General features: G+C 54.6%; 2 protein-coding genes across 2 annotated transcripts; one reads left to right on the top strand and one right to left on the bottom strand.

Moving 5' to 3' along the window:
• The first annotated feature begins 3597 nt into the window (after positions 1 to 3597).
• On the top strand, positions 3598 to 14990 carry rbpjb (recombination signal binding protein for immunoglobulin kappa J region b). The gene is made up of 11 exons (XM_037260587.1): positions 3598 to 3889; positions 9387 to 9425; positions 10324 to 10419; positions 10678 to 10843; positions 10939 to 11113; positions 11463 to 11600; positions 11684 to 11796; positions 11890 to 12030; positions 12093 to 12248; positions 12358 to 12461; positions 12546 to 14990. The coding sequence occupies exons 1-11, from the start codon at positions 3870 to 3872 to the stop codon at positions 12844 to 12846; spliced, it is 1449 nt and encodes a 482-aa protein (XP_037116482.1). The 5' UTR covers positions 3598 to 3869; the 3' UTR covers positions 12847 to 14990.
• Positions 14499 to 18061, bottom strand: cckar (cholecystokinin A receptor). Its single transcript, XM_037260585.1, has 5 exons — positions 17866 to 18061; positions 17076 to 17327; positions 16744 to 17005; positions 16465 to 16592; positions 14499 to 16356 (listed from the first exon to the last, which is right to left on the bottom strand). Exons 1-5 carry the CDS (start codon positions 17996 to 17998, stop codon positions 15665 to 15667), a joined length of 1467 nt encoding a protein of 488 aa, XP_037116480.1. The 5' UTR covers positions 17999 to 18061; the 3' UTR covers positions 14499 to 15664.
• Positions 18062 to 18160: the final 99 nt, after the last annotated feature.

Below are 18160 nucleotides of genomic sequence, written 5' to 3'. Positions count from 1 at the left end.
TAAATGCTGTTAAAAAAGTGTTTGGACATTTTTCAAATATTTTAGAAGTCAATGTTTCAATCTTTGTTTTTGAAAATGCAAAGCTTGTGAATGACCACGTGAAAATGTTTATAGATTTGACATGTTCTTTCCTTCTTTTTGCTGGAGCGGCCGGCAGTCGTCGCGCTTTCAAGCTCAAATTCGAGCGCCGAGGGTGGGAGAGAGGGAGGGAGGGAGGGAGGCACGCTGCTGTGGCCCTTTTGTGATGTATATCAAGTTCACCGGGGTCCTTTTCATCTGACAGGCCATTGTTTTGGTGGGCGGGGGGGGGGTCGCCCGGCGTCGCACTCCCCTCCACACGGGAGCGGGTCGGACGGGTGTCTGCCGTGCGAGGCTGAAGGGCGGGCGGGTTGGGGCGTTTTGTGTTAGTGGGGGCGGGGTCGCTTATGCCATGTGACGCCGACCCCGGCAAACGCTCCTGACCCCGAGCAGATGGTGAGGCAGGGTTTCTCTTCTGAGGCGGAATGAATCGCGTGTGCCGTCTCGCTTTATTGTCCCAAGCCCACCCACCCCAAAACAAACCTCATCATTTCCCCAAATCCCTCCCTTGCTTGCACACCTTGGCTTAGACAAAGAAGAGACATTCTTTATTTGTCCTTGACACGCTTGATTTTCTTCTAGAAGCATGTCAAGGACGGCTCAAAAATCATGTCAAGCACCTAGGACCCGGTCAAATCCAATGAGAGCCGAGTCAGAAGCTAGATCAAAAACCGCTGGAGAATCCGTTAAGCTGTGTTGAAACCATTTAGGGCTCAAGAAGAAAGAAAAAAACATAACAATCGCCAACCGAGTCACGAGGCCGTCAAGAACCGAGCCGAGAATCAAGTGACCGTCCCGAAACACTCAACGACCTGTTAAGAACTGAATCAAAAGCAACGGGGAAGATGCCAAAGATGAAGCAATCGGACTCCAGAAAACAGAAGACAAACAAGCCAGGCAAGAATTCACAGAGAGCCAACCAATCAATTGAGCTTGGTTTGTTTCCTCACATGGCTTCTTGACTGGATTCTAAAGTGTTGTTTTGGAAGTGCTCTCGCCTTGTGCACATCTGCTGAAAGGCTCTACCACGGCAGTCCATCCGTCTGCCACTCGGTCCGGTCCGGTCCGGCCCGGCTTCCTCGTCCTACGCCCGTTGTAGGAGGCCTTTTGCATCCGGGTGGGGTCTCCGGCTCTTCCTTCGTCCGTTTGGCCCGTCGTTCGCTTGGCCCGTCGTTTGTTTGTTCCTCTGTTCATTTGTTTGTTCGACCGTTCGTTCATTCCTTCATTTGGCTGTTCATTTGTTTGTTCATCCGTTCATTTGTTTGTTGATTCTTTTGTTCCTCTGTTCATTTGTCCGTTCGGCCGAGCATTTGTTTGTTCGTTCGTTTGTTCATCCATTTGGTCGTTCGTTCGTGTGTTCATCCATTTGTTGGTTGGTTCATTCATTCACTGGCGCTTCCATTCATGGCTCCTTTTGGCCGCACGCTCATTGAGAGGCTGGCCCACTCGCCGAGGCTTTGTCGGGGGCACAATTAAGGCACCTGCCGCTCTACAGCAAGCCCCGCCCGGACCCTAACCCCCCAGCCGTTGAGTGGCCACCGCCCCGCTTCCTCGCTGCGACGCCATTCTTCACATTCACTTGGCCAAACCTCTCTCGCAAATGTAGTGAAGGGAATTGTAGCAGAAAATGCCATTTTCTTTGTTTTAATCCAACGTGAACAACAGTTGAAAATGTGGTGTCATTTGACGACATCGCTCGCCATTCTCTGCCTGCGTGCCTGGCCGCCTGCGTGGCTGCCGGCCTGCCTGCGTGGCTGCCGGCCTGCCTGCGTGGCTGCCGGCCTGCCTGCGTGGCTGCCTGCCTGCCTACGTGGCTGTCTGCCTGCCTGCGTGGCTGCCTGCCTGCCTGCGTGGCTGCCTGCCTGCCTGCGTGGCTGCCTGCGTGGCTGCCTGCCTGCATGGCTGCCTGCCTGCCTGCGTGGCTGCCTGCCTGCGTGGCTGCCTGCCTGCCTGCGTGGCTGCCTGCCTGCCTGCGTGGCTGCCTGCCTGCGTGGCTGCCTGCCTGCCTGCGTGGCTGCCTGCCTGCGTGGCTGGCTGCCTGCGTGGCTGGCTGCCTGCCTGCCGGCCTGCCTCCCTGCCTGCCGGCCTGCCTCCCTGCCTGCCGGCCTGCCTACCTGCGTGGCTGCCGGCTTGCGTGGCTGCCTGCCTGCGTGGCTGCCTGCCTGCGTGGCTGCCTGCCTGCGTGGCTGCCTGCCTGCCTGCCTGCCTGCCTGCGTGGCTGCCTGCCTGCGTGGCTGCCTGCATGCCTGCCTGCCTGCGTGGCTGCCTGCCTGCGTGGCTGCCTGCCTGCCTGCCTGCCTGCCTGCCTGCCTGCCTGCCTGCCTGCCTGCCTGCCTGCCTGCCTGCCTGCCTGCCAGCCTGCCAGCCTGCCTGCCAGCCTGCCTGCCAGCCTGCCTCAATTGCATCCAGCAACCGTTTTGCTGCAAATGACACAAAAGCAGATGGCGGCGAGTCCACAATGTGATTTGGACGCATCACCCACCCCCAGGGAACACACAGACCAAGATTTCAGGGCGGGGGGGGGGGCGGGCAACGATTAACCGCAAGGGTTTGCTGTGTAATCTTGATATTGGTTCTCTCAATCAGTGTGGATCACGCAAGGGTGCACGCGGGGGCACGACCCCCCCCACCCTTTCCTTCTGGACAAAAGGTCAGGGGTGCCCTCCCCCATCCTAATCAGCCGTCCTCTTCCTGCGAGAGCGTCATCCGCAGCCCCCAGACAGACGGCCCGGAGGGCGGGGAAAGGACTGCACGGAGGGTCACGACCTCAGCGCCGCAGTCACTTGGCCAGAGATAGAGCGTGTGTCGCCATCATCCTCCCTCACACTTCCTCTCAACTCGGGGTGGCCAATTATCTGACATGTAAGTGCATCGAGAGAGAAATGCCTTTCGATGAAAACAAATGGAATGGAAGGCAAGAAAGTGTCGGATGAGACAGTCGATGAGTCGGCATTGATCGAATAAGATGGCATTGAATGGCAAGCTTAATTTACGGGTGCAATTTTTATTATTATTACTATGATCGTTTTTTTTATTATTATTGCAATTATCTAACAGGTAAGCATCGCATTGCAGTTGCATGGCATTTAAAGCAAAGTGATATTTTTAGGAGGCATAAAAGCAGCAGGAGTAATTCTTGTTCATTTTGTTTTTCATTTGATATGTTTTACGGTATTTCTCTTTTTAAAAGCACGCAGCAACAAAATGATGCTAGTTTGGGGGGGCTGTAAAAGATGAATGGCGTTCGAATTCATGTGTGTGGGGCAATGCATTGGATCCAAGTCGGCAAGAAGCGCCGATGTGTGATTTCGAAGCAGAGTACACACGTGGGAAAAGCAGCGCGGCCAAGTCTCGCGAGAGCGGGCGACCCCTCAGCGCTGTCCTATTGTGAGAGTTTTTGCAGCTCTCGCGCGATCTCGGAAGTTTCCCACGCCTGTTGTTGTGGCGTCTGCCCTTTTCGCCTCCCCCTCCCGCGCTCCCTCCCTCCCCCCACCAAAGTGTGGCCTCCCTCCCTCCCCTTCTCTTGTGTCTCCTAGCCAGCCAGCCAGCCAAGCAGCCAAGCAAGCAAGCAAGCAAGCAAGCAAGCAAGCCACCCCCTTTCCCCCTTTCTCCCTTCTCCCTGGTCCCGACACCTCCATTCGGCCTCTTGTTGTCTCGACGGATTGCCGGGGTTGCGGGGAGAGGCGCCCCCGCGGAAGAAAAAAAGGATTTCAAGAAGAAGAAGAAGAAGAAGAAGAAGAGAAAAAAAAGGATATCGCGAGTATTGGAGTTTTGGTGAGAGTTTGTGGAAGATGGCGCCTGTTGTGACGGGGTGAGTATGAGATACGGGGGCTTGCTGTCGGTCGGTCGGCCGGCCGGTCGACCAGCCGGCCGGGGAGTTCGTGTGAATCCGAGTCAATAAGCGTGGTTTTGCCGTGCCGCCGCCGCACATTGCCGTGCGATCGCCCGGCTGGCTCCGCGGCCACTTTTCTCCGCCGCGACGCGACGCTCACCGCGCAGGCAGCCTCGTTTCTTTGTTCCAATGTGTTAAGCGGGTTTCGTTGTGTTTTGTTTTGCTTTGCTTTCTTCTCTACTCTGCGCTGCCGTGTTTCGTAGGCTAGCTTCACGCGAGCTATTAGCATGTGTGGCAGCTAGGCAGCTAATGAAAAGCGCCACAAAATCGAGAGCAGACTGCGAGCACGCGCGCTGGGAAGCGTCCGGACCAAAACGCCTTCTCCTCGGCTTGGTTTTCCGTCATGGGCCGCCGCCGGGGAGCGAGGGGTGCTCGCGGGTAGCGAGCTGTCCGATAATGGACGCCGGCTAGCTAGATGCCAGTGAGTCACGTTGCTGCTTTGTCAACCTGACAAAAATTGACTCGCACTGTCCAAGAAATAGGAAAGTAATTGCCGCCGCGCTTTGGCAAGGACAAATGGGGCGATTTCACCACAATCGACTCGTGTTTTGTGTCTGCGTGTGTGTATTTGTTTGTACGTGTGTTTGTTTGAACGTGTGGGTCGGTGGGTGGGTGTGTGTGTGTGTGTGTGTGTGTGTACAACTGAGAATAAAGTTTAACTTCCAGGTGGAAAACGTAATAAAAGTAAAACTTTTGAGAGGGTAAAAATAAAACTGCTTTTTCCAAACAAAATAGCTATCTTACGAAGCAGATACACAGCATTTTTGAATATAGTATTTTTTTTAATTTGTTGCACATTTTAAGACCAAAAAATATCTAATATTCCTATATTTCTTGTGGGGAAAATGCAACAATCTTACAGAAAGTTGTTTTTTTCCAAAAACAAAAGTCTTTGATTCTTTGTGGGGTGGGATGGAACCATATTAGAAAAATGAAGTTGTGAGATTAGAGAAGAAATATCTTCAAAGTGAGAGTAAAGTTGTCTTTCTAAAAAAAAAAAAAAAAACAAAGAGTCGGAATCTGAAATTCATTTTACTCTAAGGAAGTAGTCGAGGTTTTTGAGAGAACAAAAGATATTGTTTTAAAATTAAGTTGTTATTCAAGACAAAAGTAGAAGTCTTATTTTTAGAGGCGAAAATAATGAAGTGATGATGAACATTTTTTTACGGAAGGAAAATGTTGCGATTTTGTGCGTTCAAGCAGTAGAAGGCGAATACATGGGCAACAAGCGCTGTGTGACAAAATTCCTTCTACGCGTTTGCGCAGACTGGTCGTGGCAACCGTCTCGTCCGGACCATTTCCTTTCCCGCTGAATCCAAAGCACGAGCGGACGCATCGCCTAGTCGTCATCGTTAGCTCGCTCGCTCGCTGAAAGCCAATTCAAGTTGATCGGAAACATTCCAACTGCAATCAAAAGTAACGGGCTAGCTATTAGGAAATTCTTTGTCCAGATTTAGCTTCTTGATGAAACGGATCACAGGGATCGACGACTTCATAGTGCCGGCCGGCCGGCATCCATTTGACGGACGTATGGTTACAACCTGTGGGGGGGCGGGGGGAACCAGCCAAAAAATACGAAAGCTACCGGCACTTGACTTCAAGCTTTGATGCGGTATCAAACCTGGAAATTGTGGCAGATGCAACTTTTGCGTGAACTTGTCATCACTTGTGGCATCACCTGTAGTGCCCTTTGTCCTTGGCGCCAGCCGGCCGGCGGTTTTGGCCCACGTGGATGCTCGACGAGGTGTGTCGCGGTGTTTGCACGTGTGTTTGTGTGCAGAAGGTTTGGGGGGGGCACCACTGGGTCAGCTCTAGGTGGTGTTCGGGTGAAAAGTTAGGGGGGGAACAATTGTTATATTGTAAAAAAAAATAAAAAAATCCAATGCTATGAGATAAAGCATCAAAAAAGGGAGTTTTTCAGAAAATGGAATCATTTTTCTCCTTTCTAATTTCCCCCGTAATCCAACAAAAATGTTGTTTTGAGAAAATACACCAGAACAGAAGCAATTTCCCCCCCAATCTTTTTTTTTTTTTTTTTTTTTTTTTTAGCTAAGTTGACTCTAGAATGGTTGTAGTTTTGGGAGAAAAATTTGCAGGCTTACAAGAATTTGTGCAATTCAATGAGGATTTTTTTTTTGTCCTGAAAACAGGTTAGGTAAGGTCTTATGAGACGCCTAAAAAAATGGCTTTTCCCCCCCAAAAACAGAGTTGCAGCTCATGTCTTTGTTGTTTGAAATAAATCAAAACCTAGCAATATTACGCAAATAAAGGAATATTTCTTTTAATTGTAGCAATGTTCAAGAAAAGGTGCTGTGAATATTTTTCCCCAGAAAACATGAAACTGACAGGAAGCACTTTTCATCCTGCCTCGATCGAGTGTGTTTCTTTTGCCGTGCCTGGCGAATTCGGTCGGGCGGCTCGAGCACCTGAGCTCCGTTCGGTGCCGAAGGGAGGCGCTCCAAACGGTGCCACTGGCGCCGGACGGGCCTTTGGCTCCATTCTGGCCTAAATACGGGCCCGTTTGAGCCTGCGCCCGCCCGCCCGCCTCTCTTTGGTGACAATGTGTTTGCGTCAAATCTTTTCTTGCAAGGAGCGCTTCTGAGGGAGCGACAGATGTCGCAGCGCTGACCTTTATGGTGGCCCAAAGTTGTTAGCGCCCCCCCCCCCAAGTGTTGGAAGACGACGGCCGTGCCCGAGAGCGGCTCCTGCGCTCTGCAAATACAAGACTTGCTTTGTTTTGAAAAGAGTGCCGGTGCTAACGCTAACTAACGTACGTCAGTGTCAAATCCCATTGGCATGCTAAGGGGGAATTAGCATCAAGCCCCAGGAGCAATAGAAATATGATGCTAGCCCAGATGGCACCACAACAGCCAAATGACTTTTGAATGAAATTTGGGGCTCTTAGTCGGCGTGCAAAGCATTGAAAAGTTTCCTGCATTGGCCAATGCTATGGAAGGAAAAACAAAGACGTTGTCTCCGCTCTTGGACGCGCTCGTCTGAGCACTGCGTGCTTCTGTCTTTTTTTGGAAGCCCAAAGGTCTGGATCGGGACGCGGCAAAATGAAAGCGGGGGGTGTTGCGCCTCCGCATCTTGCGCAAATGTCCTGTGTGGTTTCCAGTCGCCACTGTTTCCTTTGCTCCTTCTGTGAGTTTGGACGCTCCGGCAAGAGCAAGCGGCGTGGCGTGCCTCTGGCGAGGGCTCGTACTCGCCGCCCTCACCTCATTGGCTGGCTGGCGGGTTCCCTTCGGGCACTGTGCAATTTGAGAGACAAAAGGTGCAATTGCGAGCGTTTTTCACGGCAGCCAACGTGGCCTTCTCGGTGGGCCGAACGCTGGCACGGACTCTGCGAGGTTCAAAAGAAAGCCCGCCAAGCGTTTGCGACCAAGCCCAAGTGGAAAATGTCCAAATGAGACCTCCGGAGCCATTTTGCCTCCTCGGACTCGTTAGTCCGACGAGGTCTCCGCCTTTGATTTTCCTCGGCCGTTCAAAGTTGCCGTCCGCTCGAGTCAAAGTTGCCCACTCGTCAGCTCTTCTCTCGGCTCCAGCCAAAATGCAAAAGGCAAGTTGGCGTCGCGACGGGCCCGCTGGACCCAACGGTGAAGGGCAGCACGTCGGACAACGGGGAACGCGTCTTTTTGGAAATCTGCCGCCTGCCCGGTCTAAAGTTTCTCGGGCGCCAGGCGTGCGTCTCTTCTGTTTCCTTTGAAGCAACTTTTGAGCTCCTCCCAATGTTTGGGGCCCTTGAACCAGAAGCCGGCTTGTCGGAGGACTTTGCTGCGACGACGCGTCCAAACTTAATTGGCAAAGTGGCGAGATTTGTCGGCATAGTCGGTGGCCGCGGCGCCACGTTTCCGGCAGCCCAAAGCCCCGCCGGGGAGCCTCCCGCAAAATCTTTTGCCGGGGCCAAAATACGAGCACGGTGGATATTGTTTTCCCCTCCCCCACCCTGGGTGCGCTCTGGTTCCAGTGGTGAGTCATCAGCTGAGCCGTGAGCGAGTGAGAAGCGGGAAAAGTCTGGTTCATTCAGGGTTCAAGTCCCCCCTCCTCCGTCTTGACAGCAAAGACATGAGGCATCTTGAACCCCCAACCACATATTTTCCCCCATCACACGGCCGTGGTCTTTTCTCCCATGGCGTTTCTCCAATGCCGGCCGGCCGGCCGAGAGGGCGCAGACGCCGAACGTGCGACAAGTCCCGCTCAAAGAGTGGTGGTACGCGTCGGCTCCAAAGAGAGGCGCCGACGGCGTCTCGCGACACGCCCGCTTGGGATTTTTGGCCTCAGATGCGCTTCCAAGCGTGAATGTGTGCTGCGCTTGAACCCAAAAAAGCCTCACTCGCGTTTGGCTTTTGGGGAGCTGCTGCTGCTGCTGATGATGATGATGATGATGGCTTAAGGCTGCTCCTCGCTGGCCTCTGGCCTCTCCTTTACCTAAAATGTGTCCGTCTGGACGCGACCTCCACCCTCCCTCAACCCCACTTTGCGTGACGGCGTGTGCCGTTAATGTGTCCGCCCGGTAGCGCCTTGAGCATGTGCCAGGCCCAGAGCAGTCCGTCCGGAGAGCAGATGGCGAGCGAGCGCGTGCGGTCGGGTCGGGGGGGGGGGGGCAGACTGGCCAGCCCGGTCTTTGGCTTGTCTGCCTCTGTCATTAAGGTCTCCCGTGTCAAAGCCAGATGGAGCGAGCTGGTGTGCCCACTGCGACCCGCCCAGCGACGCACGAGTCAGGGCCCGGCCCGGTTCGGTTTGGATGGTGGTCGCCTTCCTCTGCCGCTCTCGCTCTCTCTCTCTCTCTCTCTCTTGTCTTTTTTTGTCAAGTTGGGTGCTGGCTGTGTCCGGATGTCCAGCCTTACTTGGGCCCAACACTTGATCACATTGAAATGGACATCAAAGTCAGAAGCAATTTTCAAAAGGCAAAATGCTGCAATAGGGACAAACGTGTGCGTGCGTGCGTACGTACGTGTTAGCTTCTCTTTGCGGTTGTCCCGTTGCGCCACGTTTTGTTACAGCTGCAGCTGTATTGAATATTTGGGCTGCGACTGATCATTGAAATGATCAATTCATCTGTCAATTCTTTTGCTTTCTTTGATTTCCTATGATTTCAAGTTAACAGTGCAGGACGCAGCAATTTCACTCATGTCCAAATGTTGATCATGGCTTGAACGCAAATGTTTGCCGTTGTCGCCCGTTTTCACGTCCCTCGCCCATCCTTCGGCATCCGTTAGCTTCCAAAGACGCCGCGGGAACCTTAGCGGTCGCCCAACTTTCGTTCCGAACGTGACTCGGTTGGAGTCGGTCCTCCGCGGCGGCGGCCGAACGCGCTGGCTCGCCGCTGTCGTCTGCCACTTTGCCTTTTCCAGGATGTTGTCAGCGTGATTTCTAAGAGCATCCCGCCTTTCTCTTTTGTTTCTTCTGGCTTCAGGAAGTTCGGGGAGCGCCCTCAGCCACAGCGCCTCACCAGGTGAGACACACGCCGTTCCGCTCGGCTCCTTTGCTTCCCATTGTGAATTGGCCATCGTGCGGCGGACTTTGTCTTTTAGCTGCCCGCGCTGTTGCCCGACTGCAAACAGGCCAATTCTAGCTCATTTCAGTGCCACCGCCGTTTTTCCGTGGCGCCGCCGCCGCCTGCAGGTGTAATCGCGGGCGTGGCAGAAACAACCCGCGTGACGTTGCCAAGACTCGGATGGAATGAAGCGGCTCCAAATTGTCGTCGCGAAGACATGGGAGGAGCGACTCACAATGACAATGTGAAATATTCTGTTCTGTTGGAAAATGACACCTCAAGGAAGGCCTGGGCAAGAAATCTATTTTTTAATTTCTTCTCCCGCTTTCTGAACGGGCCGAGCAATGGCGGCAAGATGGTGAGGAGCAAAAGTTGCATTTGTACCAGCAAATGTTTGCTCCGGTCCTGGATCCAAAAACACCTCATGAGAATGTTGCCAACAAGTTGTTGAAAAAGTACTCCAACATGGAACAGCTGCAGGTGCGCCTTGCAAAATCCGGACGGATGCCAGCTGGCTTCCGGGTTGGCTTCAAAATGCAAGCCGGTCAAAAGACGCACTGCGCGAGACTGAAATGAAAAAAGCGTCTGACGTTGGCACTAACGGAGGAGCGTCTTGATTTCAAGAGCACCATGAGGTCGTCATTTTGCTGGTGGTGCATCACGTGATCACGCTGGCAAGGGGGTGAGCAGGGGCGGGGCGGGGCGGGGCGGGCCTCTCGCTTAGCATGACCTTGTGGAAGCGTCAGGTGTGACTGGGCCATGCGTGTGTACGGTGAACCCCGCCTTGCCCCCCCAATTGTCCGCCTTAGCATGAGTTGATTTCTCTCCGTCTCCCCTTGTTGTGTTGCCCTTTCAGAGAAGCCATGAGGAATTACCTGAAGGAGCGAGGGGACCAAACCGTCATGATCCTGCACGCCAAGGTTGCACAGAAATCCTACGGCAACGAGAAAAGGTGAGCGAGCGCCTGCCTGTGCAAAGTGTGTCCCACCACCACCACCACCTTCCGGAAGGTGATTTGTAAGCCCACGGCCTATGCTCCGTGGAGCGTATGTGAAGAAGAACTCTTCCAAAGTATTTCAAGAATCCAAATGAGTACCGCATTGCAAGCGCGTTTTTGTTTGCTTTCCCCGTCGGTACGTGGGCGCCCTCTGCTGGCGGTATTTGGAAGTTTTTGAAGGACGTTGCAAATCATTTTGTCTCTGTTGTCAAGGTTCTTCTGCCCGCCGCCGTGCGTGTACCTGATGGGCAGCGGCTGGAAGAAAAAGAAGGAGCAGATGGAGCGGGACGGCTGCTCCGAGCAAGAGTCGCAGCCGTGCGCCTTCATTGGCATCGGCAACAGCGAGCAGGAAATGCAGCAGCTTAACTTGGAGGGGAAGGTAGGAGGGAGGGAGGGAGGGCCGTGGCCATCGCCGCCGCCGCCGTTTGGCCGTCCGTCGCGCTTGCCTCAATAGCCTCGTCCTCCCTCGGCCAGAACTACTGCACAGCCAAAACCTTGTACATATCCGACTCGGACAAGAGGAAGCACTTTATGTTGTCCGTCAAGATGTTCTACGGCAACAGCGCCGACATCGGCGTCTTCCTCAGCAAGAGGATCAAGGTCATCTCCAAGCCCTCCAAAAAGAAACAGTCCCTGAAAAACGCCGACCGTAAGTACATCGATAGATCATTTAAGGAAGTACGTTTGTTTACAAAGCCAGTATTAGTCTCAAATTAAATTTCAACTTTCATTTTTGACTATGCATCACATCAAGTCATAGATCATTTTTTTTATAGTCAAATCTTTCCATGGTAAAGTTTTCTTTGAATTAATTGAGCATTTTTCAAATAAATGTCAAGGAGATGTCAAGCTTTTGGGTTTCGATGAAGCCATCATTTCGGCTCATAAAATGATAAAGTATCATCAGAATAAACTATGCTGAGGTCAGATCTCGAGTTTTGGAAAGAGAAAGTCAGCTGCGCTGTTGACACCAGCGCTGTTGTCCTTTGCCGTCGCAGTGTGCATTGCGTCGGGCACCAAGGTGGCGCTCTTCAACCGCCTGCGCTCCCAAACGGTCAGCACGCGCTATCTCCACGTGGAGGGGGGCAACTTCCACGCCAGCTCCCAGCAGTGGGGAGCCTTCTACATCCACCTACGTAAGAGACTGAGCGTGCGAGCGAGCGAGCCCCGCGCGCGGCGCCCTGATCCGACCCGATCGCCGCCGCCCTTTGTGTTCCAGTGGACGACGACGAGTCGGAGGGCGAAGAGTTCACCGTGCGCGACGGCTACATCCACTACGGCCAGACGGTCAAGCTGGTGTGCTCGGTCACCGGCATGGCGCTGCCCCGACTGGTAGGCCCCATCTGTCTGTCTGTCTGTCCGTCCGTCCCTCCGTCTGCCCGCTTTGCTCCCTCCCTGGCTCATTCTGGCCCCGCCTCTCGCCAGATCATCCGTAAGGTGGACAAGCAGACGGCGCTGCTGGACGCTGACGACCCGGTGTCCCAGCTGCACAAGTGCGCCTTCTACCTGAAGGACACGGAGCGCATGTACCTGTGCCTCTCCCAAGAGAGGATCATCCAGTTTCAGGTGGGTGACCCCCCCCAAGCCGAAAACAGGTGCACACCAACACCGTTTGCCCTCTCTGCCAGGCCACGCCCTGCCCAAAGGAACCCAACAAGGAGATGATCAACGACGGCGCCTCCTGGACAATCATCAGCACGGACAAAGCCGAGTACACCTTCTACGAGGGCATGGGCCCCGTGCAGGCGCCTGTCACGCCCGTGCCCGTGGTGGAGAGCCTGCAGGTGGGTCCCTCCCTCCCTCTCATCCCTCCCTCCCTCCCTCCCTCCCTCGCTTGCCGCACGCTGGTCGCTGCCGTTTGAGAACCAAGCCATGGCTATTGCGTGTTTGCAGCTCAACGGCGGCGGAGACGTGGCCATGCTGGAGCTGACGGGCCAGAACTTCACCCCCAATCTGCGAGTCTGGTTCGGAGACGTGGAGGCGGAGACCATGTACAGGTGCGCCTTTCGCAACGGGCCGGGATGACTTGAAAGGGGTTCTTCTCTGAGCCTGTTTTCACGCGCCCGCCCGCCCGCCCGCAGATGCGCCGAGAGCATGCTGTGCGTGGTGCCCGACATTTCAGCCTTCCGCGAGGGCTGGCGCTGGGTGCGGCAGCCCGTCCAGGTGCCCGTCACGCTGGTCAGGGAGGACGGCCTCATCTACTCCACCTCGCTCACCTTCACCTACACACCCGAGCCCGGGCCGCGGCCACACTGCAACGCCGCCGGCGCCATCCTGCGGGCCGGCAACTCGGCGACCCTGCTGAGCGGCGGCGGGCCGGAGGCGGCCGTCTACGGGAGCGCCGTCACGTCCTCGTCGGCCACCGCCGCCGTGGTCTCCTAACGCTCGCTTTAAGGTAGCGCCAGCCAGCTCGAGAACAATTTGCAATAGTTCAACAAAACACACACACTAAAATTCTGCGTTTCGGTTAACTGCTGAGATGAAAAATGTTCTGGGCAAAAGAAGAAACGCAGTGAAATTCTGGAGGAGCCGTGTCACATGTCGGGGCGCGCTCCGTGGCCGCCGGGCTCCGGTCGGTCCCGACGGCGATGGCAACGGCGGCCGACGTAGCCGCGTTCCAGAAACCGCTTGCCCTTCCTTCCCCTTTTGCACTGCCCTCCAAATGCTTCCCAATCCCGAGTATTCCTCTGGCCTTAGCCGCGCCGCGCCACGCCGCGGGGGATGTTTGGTCGGCCGGCGGGCCGGCGGGCGGGCGGGCCGGCGCCAGGACGTAAAGGGACACGCCAGCGTGACGTTAACTTAGTTTTAATGGACCAAGGAATTTGTATAAGCTTTAGCAAAGGTACACCTTTTCTCCATACCTTTATTAAACCTATTGTACACTTTTGTTACCAAATACTTTGTATTCCTCCTATAATCTTGTAGCCCCCCCCAACTCCTGCCCTTATTTTCCCCTCTCCTGTGAGGGTGGGGGGGAATCTAAAAGCAAATATATGTGTGTGTGTGTGTGTGTCAGGGCAACCACCTCAGAGGGCCTATTTTTGAATCTCATTGGTTTTTATGAAGTCTTTAAAGGAAAAGCTTTAAGTAACGCCTCTGCTCTGCCTTGCCTGCAATACGTGCGAGCGAGCGAGCGGAGCGCCGCCGCCGCCGCCATCGCTGCCACGTCTCCTTTTTGGAATGCCACTCATCACTGGAGCCTTTGTTTTCACCGACAGAGGACGGACGTGTGAGAGTACCTTCGTACTGTGCAAGAGAACTGTGTGTATGCAGTCCATATCATCCGGATCACGTGGAGCCACGCGTCTTCCAAGCGAGCGTGACAAAAAAACGAACAAAAGAACGAGCGAGCGAGAGAGAGAGACACTTTTCTCAATTCAATGTGGCCTTACTGAAGACTCGAGTTCCGGAAAACAAGATCACGAAAATCGCTCGCTGTCCAATTTCTCCAGCGGTACTGTCACACAAGAGCCTTGGGTTTTTTTGGGGGGGGGGGGGTTTCTTCCCACGGTCGCGGAGCAGCAATAGTGTACGGCTCGGCTCGCCACGGGCCGATGTTCAAACCATACGCCAAAATCCACCACTCCGAAAGGAAGCGAGCCAATGTGGGTTCTCATTCGGAGGGAAAGAAAAGACAACCACAATGAAGTTGTGCCCCCTGTTTGTCGTGAAATGTTGTATATTTTAATATTTTAAATTATTGCTCCCCATGTCCAAAAAGTGCATTTATTGCCTGCGCTGCCTGCCAGCCAGCCATTTGTCTTGTCCTCCTTCTCAGAATGGGCACCAAACACAAATAGCCTTTAGCGGCCAGGTCCGGCCGGCCCTCCTTCACCTCCATCCTCTGGCGGGGAATTTTCTTTTTTTTTTTCTTTTCTTCCTCCCTCTCCTCCTCTCTCTGTTTCCCGTCCTTTCTTCCTCTACACGTCGCTTGGTCGACCTTCCTTTCTATGTACAAAGGGACTTTACACGCCTTCTTATCATGAGCCCCCCCCCACACACACTCTTGTGCAAGCAGCTGTTTTTGTGATTTGTTTTTTCTTTTCACGGTTATAACGAGCGCCGAACAATGTATGTAAGCTCTTTCAAATGCCAAAAGTCTGATGGTGTAATTTTTTTAATTTTTTTTTTTTTGGTGCACTGTGCAGTGAGGGGTGGGCAGCTTTAAACATAACTTTTTAGCAAAAGGTTCATAAAAGGAAAGGTAGCTCTCAGCCTTACGTGTCACAGCTAACTATTTTCTTATTTAATATCAGCGTCAGCTTCCTTGCCTTGCTTTGCCTTGCTTTGCCTTGCTTTGCCTTGCCTTGCTTTGCCTTGCCTTGCCTTGCCTTGCGTTCTTCATTGGCTGGCAAGCTTCCAAAGCAAGGGGATGCACTCTTTCTTTTTCCCTCTCTCTCCATTCTTTTTTGGGAATAGCATCGTTTTTGTACATATCGCAGCTCCGGATCATGCTCCAATCTGTATGTCATGGAAAACAAAAAACACGAGGGGAAAATGAGAATTAAAAAAAGTGATATAAAGTCTCCCATTGTATGTTTTTTTTTGGGGGGGGGGGGATTGGGTCAGCACAAGCACAATAATCAAAGATCTTGCAACCCAAGAATGTCTCCTCGGTGCCACTCACACCGGGACTTCTCTACGTGGAGTCATGTGTAAGGTAAAAGGCCTTGTGCGAAATGTTGTGAGTGACCTCATTCTCACTGCTGTTTGTTTGCAGATTGAGCTGGTGCAAGTTCTGGGAATCCAAAGCGCAGGTGTTGCTGTTCCCCACCCATCCCACTCTCACAGATAACGCTCGCTCGCTCGCTCGCTCGTCCTTTCTTCACCGCGTTTGCTTTTGGCCTTTGCATTTCAAGTGAGCATACAGATGTCTTTGGCAGCGTGAGCCCCCGATTCCAATGATCGACTGGCTCATCAGCGAGCTCCGCAGCAGCTTGTTAATCATTTGCATGGGGTGCACGCGTGAAGAAGGTCAACCTTGAAAACGAGCAGGACCTATAAGGAAGAGAGAATGTTGGGGCTTCTGCAGAGCTTTGAAAGCTACCCGGCCGGGTGTTGCGCGGCCTTAACGTCAGCGTAGCCTCGGGCCACGTCCCGTAGTCCAGAGTTCCCAAATGAAGCAACCTGGGTCACACTCCCCACCCCTCCCTCCCTCCCTCCCTCCCTCCCAACAGTTGCGTGATGACTGAAATCCACTTCAGAGCACTTCCGGCAGCGAGGTGACGCTGGAGGCGGAGCCAGCCGCTGCGCCTCCGGGGTACGGACGGACGTCGAGCTCAACGAAGGTTTCGCCCATCTCCCCGGCCGACGGCCCGGCGCCGGGGAGCTGCTCCTCGGGGGTGGGCCGGGGGGCCTCCCGCACCTTCTCCGCCACGAGTTGCTCGGCGTGCCGCCCCAACCTCCGTCGGTCCTCGGCCCGCCGCTTCTCCTGGCCCCTTTGCTGGCACCTGGGCTGGGGTCCCTGGCGGCATTTGGTCCAAAGGTGGACGGCGGCGCGCGCCTTGAGCCGCAAGGACGAGAAGGTGCTCGCCGCTCCCTGGCGGAAGCGCTTGTTCATGAAGCAGTAGACGACGGGGTTGACGCACGTGGACGTGTACGACAGGAGGTGGATGAAAGAGATGGGCGCGCCCGTCAGACGGGAGACCACCTGATGGTCAAAAGCTTTCCACGCGTTGACCACGAAGATGGGGGTCCAGCACACAAAGAACAGGCAGACGATGACCAGGAGCATGCGGACCACTCGCTTCTTGGCCAGCAGGTTGGCCGTATTGCCGGAGCGGCGCTCCGGCGGCGCCGTGCCCTGCGGCGGCGCCGTGCCCTGCGGCCCCAAATGAAGGTAGCAGCCGTCGCCGTTGCTGGCTCGAAGGCTGCCGAAGCTGGTCGCTCTGTCTGCAAAGAGGATGATGTCATTTGACAGTGGGCCAAACGCTTGCGAGGGCCTCAACCTGTGGCAAAGGGGCTCGGGGCTGTAGCGCCTTAACGGCGGGCAGGCCTCACCTCTGGGGCGTGTCCCGTCGGACAACTGGATCCTGAGCCCCTTGTAGAGCTCCAGCGAGATGAGTCCGTAGGCAGTCAGCATCACGGTGCCGGGCAGCAAGAAGAGCAGCAGCAACAAGGACACGTACCTGGGTTTAGAAGCAAAGGCCCGCAATGGAGTCGGTCGGTCGGTCGGTCGGTCGGTCGGTCGGTCGGAGTCCACCCCATGCCCTTGGACCTCCTTCCGCCTACCCAACCACCCAACCACCCACCCACCCACGCGCCTTGTTTTCAGCGCACCAATATGCCAGCAGCTTTTGGTTCTTCCACGTCATGCGGCACATGAAGCCGTCGGTGTTGTCGCGCCGATTAAAGGCCATCAGGGAGCTGGAGTAGATGTAGGGCACCATGAGCGACAGGGACGTCAGCCAGGTGGCGCCGATGACCTTCATGGCGTGCGATTTGGTCTGCCACGTCCTGGAGCTCAGCGGTCTGCAGATGGCGCTATAGCGTTCCAGCGCGATGGCCACCAGGTTGTAGGTGGAAACGCTCACGGAGACCGCTGCATGCCAAAAGAAGAGCAGAAAACATTCAAGTTTGCGGAGAGACGCGGCTTAGGGTTAGCGCCATACCCATAAAGTACATGACCATCTTGCACGTGCCGTCGCTGAAGATGAAGGTCCGCATGAGGTTGGGAATGAGAGTGAAAGGGATGCAGACCAGGGAGACCATCAGGTCGCTGACGGCCAGGGAGAGCAGGAACAGGTTGGTGACGGTGCGCATCCGCCGGTTCCGAGAGAGAACCGCGATGATGAGGCTGTTGCCCGCCACGCCGATCAGGAAGATGACGCAGTAGAGAAAGACCCGCACGCCGTCGCCCAAATCTACAGCGACGGACATGGGGAGACGAGACGAGACAAGACAATGAAAACACTCCAAGGGGGGAAAAGCAGCTTCCGCTCCGCTCACAAAATGGCCCTTGATCAATCGTGACCCAAATGGACTTTATATTCTGAACATATCAGACCGCTTGCCGTGATCTAGCACTTGACCGACATGTCGTCTTTTCCTCACCAAGCTGCTGTGGCTTGGCTGCAATGTTCACGACACGATTCTTCTCATACTTGCAGCGCTCGCTCGCTCCGACATAAATGACGGTGGTGTCGATTGAGCGCCAAGTCACCCAAGTGACTCGAAGCTAAGCCGCGTCCATCAAATCCAATACTGGATTGCTGGCGTCATTCTCCGATTTTCAGAGCTTGAGCGATTGGCCGCGCGCAACGTTGACCAGCACATTTGACTAGAGTGCCCACCCAAGTGAAAAAGCAGGGAGGCTTAGTGGTGGAGGCGTGCGCAATGCGCAATTACGCGGAGGATACGTCTACTCCAAGTTGAATAGGCGAATGAATAGTCAGTCGATACCTTTCACGCCGACGTCGGCTGCTGCGACTCTCCAAGGCTCACAGTCCGAAGAGTTGCTGACGCCCCATTTGCACAAAAGCGCGCTCATTTCCGTGGAGTTGAGCATTTCGTGCACGCCGAAGGTCGCGACCATGGTTGGAGAAGAAGGGGACGAAAAGCGAGAGAGAGACAGAAACGCGCAGCGATGTATGATGCCCCCTTCGAACTGCACTGCTCTGCTCTGCTCTGCTCTGGTTTGGTGTGTCTTGTGGCTTCAACTGGCCGCTTTGCACGCCCCCCCCCCCCCCCACGCCCC

The sequence above is a fragment of the Syngnathus acus genome, chromosome 10, assembly GCF_901709675.1.
Source record: "Syngnathus acus chromosome 10, fSynAcu1.2, whole genome shotgun sequence".
Lineage (NCBI taxonomy): Eukaryota > Metazoa > Chordata > Actinopteri > Syngnathiformes > Syngnathidae > Syngnathus > Syngnathus acus.
The sequence above is the reverse complement of the archived record's forward strand: the minus strand, read 5'-3'. Positions and strand labels throughout refer to the sequence as shown.

Bases quoted from the DNA above. Each gene is read 5' to 3' on its own strand.
- rbpjb (XM_037260587.1), top strand. From the start codon at position 3,870: ATGGCGCCTGTTGTGACGGG. The intron at 10,420-10,677 runs GTGAGCGAGCGC...TCTGTTGTCAAG, and splicing joins TCCTACGGCAACGAGAAAAG to GTTCTTCTGCCCGCCGCCGT. The intron at 12,249-12,357 runs GTGGGTCCCTCC...GCGTGTTTGCAG, and splicing joins CCGTGGTGGAGAGCCTGCAG to CTCAACGGCGGCGGAGACGT.
- cckar (XM_037260585.1), bottom strand. From the start codon at position 17,998: ATGGTCGCGACCTTCGGCGTGCACGAAATGCTCAACTCCACGGAAATG. The intron at 17,006-17,075 runs GTATGGCGCTAA...TTTGGCATGCAG, and splicing joins GATGGTCATGTACTTTATGG to CGGTCTCCGTGAGCGTTTCC. The intron at 16,593-16,743 runs GTGCGCTGAAAA...TTCTAAACCCAG, and splicing joins CAAAAGCTGCTGGCATATTG to GTACGTGTCCTTGTTGCTGC.